The sequence below is a fragment of the Schistocerca serialis genome, chromosome 1 (genome assembly GCF_023864345.2).
Source record: "Schistocerca serialis cubense isolate TAMUIC-IGC-003099 chromosome 1, iqSchSeri2.2, whole genome shotgun sequence".
Lineage (NCBI taxonomy): Eukaryota > Metazoa > Arthropoda > Insecta > Orthoptera > Acrididae > Schistocerca > Schistocerca serialis.
Window position 1 is genome coordinate 502,214,567 of NC_064638.1, and position 9,970 is coordinate 502,224,536.

Genomic DNA, 9,970 nt, shown 5'->3' on the forward strand with positions numbered 1-9,970 from the left:
GCAGAAATCTTGTGACAGATTTGGATGAGCTAGTATTGGCGCGTTAAGTACCGATTCTTTCAAAGAATTGAATTCCAACTGTGCTTGTTCGTCCCAGTTCCAAATAGTATTTTTTCCAGTGAGAGAATAAAGTTTTGGTGTCACTAGAATTTGCATATTCAGAAAACGACGGTAAAAATTTACGAGACCTAGAAAACTGCGGACTTGTTTTTTTGTGGATGGAACTGGAATGGCCCTGATTGCTTCTAACTTTTCAGGATCCAGCTGAATCCCTTCAGAAGAAATAATATGTCCCAAAAACTTCACCTTTGTCCTACCGAATTCAGACTTTTCCAAGTTAACTGTAATTCCAGATTCTGCAAAAATACGTAACAAACTGTTGAGGATGCGATTATGTTGTTCCCATGAAGCTTCTGCTATCAGAATATCGTCCACATATAAGGTGATGTGACGTTTTAAGAACTCAGGTAATATGGAATTTAACCCACGAATGAATGCTGCCGAAGAAATGTTCAAACCAAAAGGAAGTTTCCGAAACTGATAACAAACGCCGAAACAAAGGAAAGCTGTGTATTTTCTACATTCTGGATGAAGTTCGATCTGATAAAAGCTGGATCTGAGGTCAATGGAAGACAACACTTTTACACCATTAAAATTTTGAAGAAGTTCTTCCAACGTTTGCTGCCTGTCTGTTTCAGGAATGATGATAGTATTGATTTGTCTCGAATCTAAGACAAGCCTGATCGATCCATTTTTCTTCTCAACAACATGTAATGGATTGTTCAATAATGCCCTCGTCGAGCATAGATTGTATTTCTGTTCTAACACGGTCCCTATAATGTGCTGGAATTACGTATGGTCTAACACAAAATTTAGTATGCTCACGAACACGAAATTGGTATTGAAATCCCTTGATTGTTCCTGTTTTGTGAGTAAAAACTGTGGAATGTGCTTGTAAAATCTCAAAAAGGTCCTGCCTTCAATGTCATTACAGTTCTCAATTGTTTGAATTTTATTCTGAATTAACTCATCAGTATCAAATACGCCGTCGATATCATCCCTGTCAGTACTTGTAGAGTGATTGTTAGTGTCAAGTTTCGTCGAAAATTCCGAACTGTTGTCTAACAGAAGGTAAGGCCGATTAATTTCCTCGTCAATGTCTGAGAGCCAATCTTCAAATTTCAAAGCTATTGACTTACCTTCTTTCTCTAAACTTATTTCAGCGTCGTGAAAGTTTAAGATTGCTTTGTATTCATTCAAAAAGTCTACTCCCAATATAATTTCCGTCGACAATAATGGAACAATAAGAAAGTTCATAGAGAAGCTGTGACTTTGAGAAAAGAATTATAAGTTGGTTTGTTGGCGTACATCTACACTTTTTCCAAAAATTGCACCTTGTAATTTAATCTTACGTAAAGGAAGTGTGGGGCAATCGTTCGATTTGTTGCATTTGCTAAAAGCTGTTTCATTAATTACTGAAATGGGACTGCCAGAGTCAAGTACTGCCGTAAATTTTACGTCATTTACTGTAATGTGAATCACAGGACATGCAATGTTGTTATGTTTTACGTCGTGTTCCTGGAGTAAGATGTCCCTAATGTCTTCCATTTGTACGTAATTACTAGCTACGGCAGCTGCGTCGTCAGTTTCAGAAGTACGTTTTGTGGCTTCCAGCGGTATGAGTCATTGCCTATTGTCTCTTTGTTGGCGCGCGTCGTTATTAGGATTTGGAGACCTAACTTCTACAAATTCATCTTGTCGAGAGGGCCCTGCCCTGTTTGAATCCCGCCAGTTCTGATGCAATTCAGGTCTGTCGCTATCGTCATGTCGGTAGATTCCATAGTTTCTTTCTTGTCGGTCACGTGGTGGAGAATTTCTCCCTGAATCGTAACTGGGCGCTGGACCGTTGCGTCTAAAGTTATTCTGTCTCCCTTGATAATAATTATTTTGGTTCCCATATTGTCTGTTTCTCTAATTGTCTCTGTGATAGTCACTGCCACGGAGAGGTGATCTTTCCCTGTAATTATTACTACTCTACCAACGGTTGTCATATGGGTGGTGTCTGTTTTGGTCACGATTTGTGTTGTGAGAATAGCCTTGTCGTGTCCAGTTATTATTTCTTTCATCGAGGAATTGCGACGGATGTGACCTGTAATTGTTATGTACCTGTTTTCGCGTTCCGCGATTGTCAGTGTCAATTTCTAATTCTTGTAAGAGTCCCTGAAAAGCTTCAATGTCGTCTTTGCAACGTCCTGTCAAAATAATATGTCGCAAATGTTCAGGTAATTTGATTAAGCAAATGCAGATGAGTTCTGAGGGGCTGTATGGGTTTGACAAGTACTGATTCTTGTGCAACATGTCTTCAAAATATTTCACAAGACTGGAAAATTCAGACTGTTCGAAATGTTTGATCATTATGATGCTATGTTTTACTCGGTCTTGTGTGGCTTGAGACCAATATGCTGAGAGGAAGGCATGGTGAAATTCTCCTTCACTGTGGCAATCGTGAATGACCGATCGCATTCTTACAACTGGTTCATTCTCTAAGTAGTCACACATAAATTCTAATCTGTGCTCTAATGACCAGTTGGGAGGAAAACAATGAGAGAATTGATGGAGCCACGCTTGTGAATGAATGTCGTTGCCAGAATCCTTAAATGTTTTGAATTTACATGTAGTAAAGAACAGCTTATAGTCAAAGTCATCGTGTCGGCGAGTCGCGTATCGGTCATTGTTACGTCGTGTCGACAGTCCCATCTCAAAATTCGGTGCACCTTGCCAATTTCTTTCATAATTTCCGAAATGCCCTGTATTATTATTTCGTGGCTTTTCCGTATTTCTAAGTCCCTCTTCCCGTGTTGGATCGCGAGTGTCCTCTGAAATTTGTAATTTTTGTATTACTTGTGCCAACTGATCTTGTACTTCCCGGATTTCTCTTTTGTGTTGCGTATTAATTTGATTTTGATTTTGTTTGAATTTTCTAATTTGTTCATACTCTTCTGTGTCAGTGATGGCTACAGGTCTTGTGTCATTCAGATCATCACAACCTTTGTAGATAAGTTAGTGAACTGTTCCGAAAGTTCGGCTACTTTCTCCGATAGTGTACTTATTTCCTCAGTGTGTTTTTCTGAACCAAGTTTCAGAGTGTCCATTTGTGTTGAAATCGTATCTACTGTGTCCTTTAAGTTTTCCTGAGTTTTTGCAAGTTGCGTAACCGAATCGGTAGATGCAACTGAGTCAATTTTAACTTGCAAGGTCTCATGATTTTCATGAACAATAGTTTGCATTTCTGTTATGGCTGCTTTGTGATTCTGTAATGTATTTTCATGCCGCGAAAAAATAGGTTGAAAATGCTCACAAATTTGTGTTTTTACGTCATTACAGACTTTTTGACATTTCGATTTGATTTTATGTAACTCAGTAGTTAAATCTTCACGTGTTTGTTCAAGCGTGGTGTGAAGATTTTGTTCCATTGTGTCTAACTGTTGCTGTGTTTGTCTCTGGTGTTGTTCCATTGTGTCTAACTTTTGAAGATTTTGTTCCATTGTGTCTAGCTTTTGAAGATTTTGGTCCATTGTGTCTAAATTTTGTAGCCTTTGTCCCATTTGTTGCATTAACTGTAATAACAATGCACTGGTGTCTAAAACATGTTCCTCAGTGCTTTTCGGCAGTGAAGTTGCACCAGCAACATTCACATTTTGACAAGCAGAAGATGTGTCTTGACTTAATTGAGAAAACGGTGAGGAACAAAAACCTGAATCTGCAGTATTTGCAAGATTGTGTCCTGTCATTCCCAATTCCTGAGGCGGGCTGTTGCCGACTGATCGATCGATAATGCTTCCCTGTTCACTAATTGTTTCACTGTCAACACCATTGTTTGCCGCCCGCTCCATTTCCCTATGCACAATTACCAAATTACTATGTTGAACATTAGTTAATTCATTACACAGTGGCGCTAACACACTGCTTTCGTCTTCACTGTCATTTCTCAGTTTACTTTGGAGCCTAGTATTACGTTTTTCACACGCCATTATTGTCACAATATTTCACACGACAACACAGAAAAGCACAATTTGAAGAGCAAAATAAGAAAACACATTAACATAGCACTGAAAATAATATCTAGTTGATTGCAAGCGCAGCTGCGAAATACTTGGTGCAAATCTACATGCATGCCACAACTGTTTTACTGTACAACAATGAAAGACTACAACTACAAAGGAGATTCTCTCTATAATTACGCGCTAGCAATAAACAAAAGCTACACTAATTACACAAACTACAAGAAAAAATCAGAAGATTCCAGTGAAGTATCCTCGGCTAAGGGTCGACTTATGAAACGTCCCCTTTGAACAGTTATACATGACTGTGCTTAAACTGACACACAATTTTTTTAGCGGAACGGAATATGACTTTCAATAATCCCTACAAAAGAATGGCCTTGACTAACATTAACCTATACCTTTCACAAATCACTTACCTCACAAAAATCTTCGTTACTCGAACTACTGCAATACAGCGAGCGCCACTACTGTCAGCTAAATAAAAGATTCAAACTACTGAAGGCACTAACTACTGATAGGCATAGTTAGCAAATGAAAGATTTTGATAGAGAACAAACAATGTATTTACCTTAATAGTGTTCAAAAGTCATAATATATATAGCAGTTCATGACATCCATTCTTAGAAATGTATTGTCTCTGATGGACACTCGTCCAGATCATCGGCTCTCAAATTTCTGCCATCTCTCTCCCCACATCCACCACTGCTGGCGGCTCACCTCCAACTGCGCAACGCTACGCGCTGTTAACAGCCAACTGCCCAACGCTACAATGGCGAGTATTACAACAATGCCAACCAGCCACAGACTGCACACAGCACAGCCAGTGATTTTCCCACAGAGCGCTATGTGGTGTTACCGATAAAAAATACCTAAACAGCTTACTTACAGCCACTACACCTGATGGTAACTAATGTGCTCCAGGCATATCCCAAACCCAAACCGTTCCATCGGATTGGTACAGAGTACAGCGGTGATTCATCGCCCCAAATCACTTGTCCGCTGTCCAGCAGCGTCATTCTTTGCTCCACCTCAGTGACGCTTAGTACTGACCACAGAAATGTGTGGCTTTAAGTGAAGCTTCTCGAAAATCGTACCCCATTCCAACATCCTACACACGCTCATTGTGCTATCTGGACTGATGGAAGCTCTTTGGAACTCACGATTGATTCCTTCCCCTGATTTTACGAGATTTTTTTTTACAACCACCCTCTGGAATGCTCGACGGTCCCTCTCCGTCAGTATATGATGTCTGCCTGTTGCTGGTTTTGCTGCGGCTGCTTCTTCGCGTTTCCACTTGAGAATCACATCATCAGCGACGACTTGGACAGCTTCAGGTCACTGAGCTCTCCTGATCGACGCTTTCTGCTGTTACTGCTTCTCTGCCGATAATACAATACTCCTTGCCTCCTTTTATACTAGTGAGTCCACCTATTTTGATATCTTGTAGTCAATCCCATATCACTTCGTGGTGTCGCCATACTTTTGTTCAGATAGTGTGCACGTTTGATACGTTCTTTTCCATTATTACAATTTTTTAACGAATCTCTCTTTCCTATCGTTTATTTTGTTGTTATTTCGGAAATATAATTCATTTTAAATTTTTGCTGCTCTTCTTATCACCAAAGTCGTAAGTTAACCAAAAGACAGGAAGTCGCATGTGCCATGTGTCCGTGTATCGTGTAAGCTCTGTTCTGTGTGTTGTCGTATTTTAACTGTCTTCGTCTCGTATTTTCTAGGTACCAGTCCAGCATTTGGCTAAAGGAGTGTGGAAAAATGCCTAAACACCACTTGCAGGCTGGCCAGTATGTCAGACCAATTGCCTCTAATCCTCCAGACGGATTCGATACCGGTCTGGCGCACCTCCTTGTCCCGCAAGTTGACGCGCTGCGCATTAAGTTACACAACCTGTTCTTTTAGTTGAATGTGTAACTAAATTTCGTAATGAACTGGTAATTTCAAGTGAATGTATTTTAGTTGAACTCTGTAAAATAATTTAAACGATCCATGTATAGGAATAATGTTTTCAGTAATTGCAATGTTATAAATGATTTTTCAAGTTACTGTTTCAATTTCAAATAGAATTTTATGGCTGTTTGCGACCTCCACAGCGGCCCGTATATTGCGTAGCTGAGATGGCCGCCCCGTCCCTGAAGCAGAGAGCGGAGTGACTTTTAGGATCCGCTTCGTGGTGCGCGCTCCGGTCACTTCGTGACCTTTTTTCGGCAATTACGCGCCCGCGACCAGCCACACACCCCTGCAGCCTCCGCCGTGTCCCCGTCGGCGTCGGCGCCGGTCAAAGCGTCTGGGGGTCCGCCGCTCATTCTCATGCTAATCGAATGTTGGCCCCTGGCAGCCCGGCAGCCCGACATCCAAAAGAGACCGCGCTACCGCCACCGGCAACTCCCATTACCGGACGAGGGCGGCGCTGATAAAGGAAAACCAACAACTTGTGACCTTCCCGCCCGCCTGATGGTGAGGACTCATCTCTAGGGGCGAAATTCGCCAACTTTTTTCGCCCTTCCCCCCTCCCCAACTGCATCGCCTTCTAATTCCCAGCCTGCCTTCTCCAGTTCAATCTGTTGCTCTTCCTGTTCCATCATGGGGCGAGTGTTCCCTACAGGTGGGCTGGGCAAAGGACTCCTCCCTAATCGCTTTGAGCTGCCGACGAAACGGCGATTCGATTATCTGGCTACTCACACCGTGTGTATAAATCATTAATCATACCAGTAAACGAGGCGTAACTGGAAAAATCTTCATTCAGGTCTCTCCAAAAGCTGGCCGTTTGTCTATTCTGGAAGTGTGACACGCACGAATAAGTTTCGCTTCGTTCCATCCCAAATTTAATTACTAAAACAATTAATTGCTCTATTCTGGCGTGACCGCCTTTCTGTATCTAGAACCTACCAGTAACCAAGCCCTTCTCCCTCCAGTTCGTACAGTGCTTCTGATGAGGGGTGCGTTTGTTTTAAACTAGCTGCCTTGTGTGACAGTTGCTTTTGCTCATAACACACTACTGTCTTTGGCTGCATGGCTTCTGTGGTATGGTCATTAATGATGGAGCGTAAGAACGCTGCATGTATAGAGTGTATACTTCGCTTATACAGGCTGTAACAGGTAAAAGTATAGATATTTCTTATGATGACAGAGGAAAGCGTACTGAACAACGTTAAATCAGTATTTACGTCGTTTGCAGAATAATAATTACAGCCCTTACAAGTCGTATGTTGTTAGGTTGGTTAGTACCTGTAACTACTTGTAACGAGAGCAAGGTATTTCCTCCTGGGCAGCAGGCGAGGTACTAAAATGTGGACTCTTGTATGCGAAACGGTTAGTCTATACTGATTGGAATAGTCCACCTAGTGGTGCAGCACGACCGTGCAGGAAACATCAGGTCATAAAGTTGGTGACGTGTTTGTGGACAGACCGTTCAATGAAGAGAAAAAACGGTCAACACACTGATTTTTGTTCATATTAAAGTATCAAACATAAAAATACCTGCACTTATGCCCATTAGCGGTGTACAGGTTTCAGTAATTGTTAATTGGGAAGAACTTAAGTGCATGTTATTCTCAAAGATGAGAAATTTTCAGATATAAACGTAACTTTATCTCACGATATTGTTAAGCGCCATTGCTTTTCACAATATATATATAAATGGCCAAGAAGATAATGACGGAAGTTCCATGAGGCTTTTCGCGGATGATCCTATTGTATACAGAGAAGTGTAACGGTAGAAAACAGTAGCGAAATGCGGGAAGAGCATAGGATCGACGTCTGGTGGAGGCAGCAGTAATTGACTCTCAACGTAAACACGTGTAACGTATTCCGTATACGCAGACAGGGAGATCCAGCATTGTATGAGTACATGAAAAAAATGGTTCAAATGGCTCTAAGCCCTATGGGACTTAACATCTGAGGCGATCAGTCCCCTAGAACTGAGAAGTACTTAAACCTAGCTAACCTAAGGACATCACACACATCCATGCACGAGACAGGATTCGAATCTGCGACCGGAGCAGCAGCGCGGTTCCGGACTGAAGCGCCTAGAACCGCTCGGCCACAGCGGCCAGCATGAGTACACGATTGCAGAACAATCTCTGCAAGCAGTTACTTCTATAAAATCTCTAGCAGTACGCATACGAGCGATATGAGGTGGAACAACCACATAAAATTAATGGCGAGTAGATCAGAGGCCAGACTGAGATTCATTGAAATAATCCTCAGGAAATGTGGTCCGTCAACAGAGGACTTAGCTAAGCAAAACACTCGTTCGACCAGTATTTGAATATTGTTCTTCAAGCTGAGATCCGTACCAGGTAGAAATGTTAGAGGAAATAGAGAAGATCCAAAGAGTAGTAGCACATTTCTTGACAGGGTCATTCAGTGAGCGCGGAAACGTCATAGAGATGCTCAGCCAACTCCACTAAAGTCCGTGTCATGTTGGAAGGCGGCCCAATTTTCATCAGTTCTGCGCATTCCCCTCCACTAGCCACTGGCAGCCAATAATATTCTCTTTCCGAACGGCTAGCAGCGAGTTACAGCTAGACAGAGAGAATCTTGCTCCTATTCATTCAATGAACAGGTGTTTTCTTTGTTTTCTTTTTTTTCTTGTAGCGGTATAGATGTGAATGTTTATCTATAAATGTTTTAAGTGCGATTAAAAAAAAAGCCAGGTGACGACAATAAATGTGAAGTGTTTCACAAGTAGGCGTGGGGGATTATTTGCCGCATTTATAACTTTTTCAAACCTGAATTTGAAAGCAGTTCTCCTATTGTTGACATCTGGAGACACAATGTGGTGTCTGCAAGAGAACTGTAAACAGAATAGTAAACGAAAGTGTCAGAGATGTAGGAACCGTAGAAAAAGTTGATTTCGTGTCGAAAGCATGGAAATCGCAAGGAACCTGTAACACAAATGGATGGTTTTAACAACGATGTTTTAAAGTGCTCCATGTGAATGACGAATGTCCGACATCACAAAAACGTGTTACAGTTACGCAGGAGAAAATTGGTTCCAATGGTAAGCGCTTCGTCAATGTAAAGTATTTTAAAAGTCGTTGGGTTCCAGACATATTAAGAAGAGAGCTTTTAGTTCAAAGAAGTGAAATAGGTGCTGCACGAACTACGTCCCATATAGAGATTCACGATACAAGAGAAGGAGTTGGTTCAACAGTGTATTATCCTGATGGGACATGGCTCATTAGTATCACTCCAGGAAGATCTGCTGGAAAAAGAGTGATGGTACTGTGAGTTTTAAAGTTTTCACAGGAATAGGTTCTCGAATAATTATTCTGCATGCTGACTCTTCTTCTGGTTTTGTTTCTGAAAGTAAACTTGTATTTACGTGTAAGACAACAGCTGTGAGTACCTTTCGGAAATTAACGCTTTCAGTTTCGTGACGTGATTCACAATTCTTGTCATACCTTGCTTCGAAGTCGGCCATTGCCAGTTATACGAGGGCTGTCCAGAAAGTTAGTTACGATCGGCCGCGAAATGGAAACGACTATGAAAATCCGATAAAGCTTTGCAAAGATGTGTTGGGCAGTGTCTCTAGTATGACTCTAGGTAGAATTATGTCGCTCTTTTCATTCCTGAGCTCTTAGTGAGCGCGTAAAGATGTTATAGAAAATAGTGTCTCCCGCCAAGTACGATGGCCTGATGAGAATTTTCCCCTGAAGCTATGCAACCACCATTACATAACTGTCGTGCGGTTTCTTCTTCAAGACAATTCTCAGCCTCATTCTGCAGGGGCAATGAAGATGTTCCTGCATCGTTTCAATTGGAAATGTTTGGTTACCCACAATAGAACCCGTAATTGTCTCCCACTGAGTTTCATCTCTGCTCAGACAAACCGCTGGCTATGAAGACAACATTTTGGTACAAGTTGGTACAACGCTACGACGAAT

The 9,970-nt window shown here is 41.6% G+C and overlaps 1 protein-coding gene across 1 annotated transcript in view; it reads right to left on the reverse strand.

Annotated features, from left to right (window-relative positions):
- Positions 1-6,391, reverse strand: part of LOC126484935 (skin secretory protein xP2-like) — a 192,385-nt gene extending 185,994 nt beyond the window's left edge. The window contains exon 1 of the mRNA XM_050108573.1: positions 6,317-6,391. Coding sequence (XP_049964530.1) covers positions 6,317-6,391 — 75 coding nt within the window. The remainder of the gene's footprint in view (positions 1-6,316) is intronic.
- Between the last annotated feature and the right edge of the window lie 3,579 nt (positions 6,392-9,970).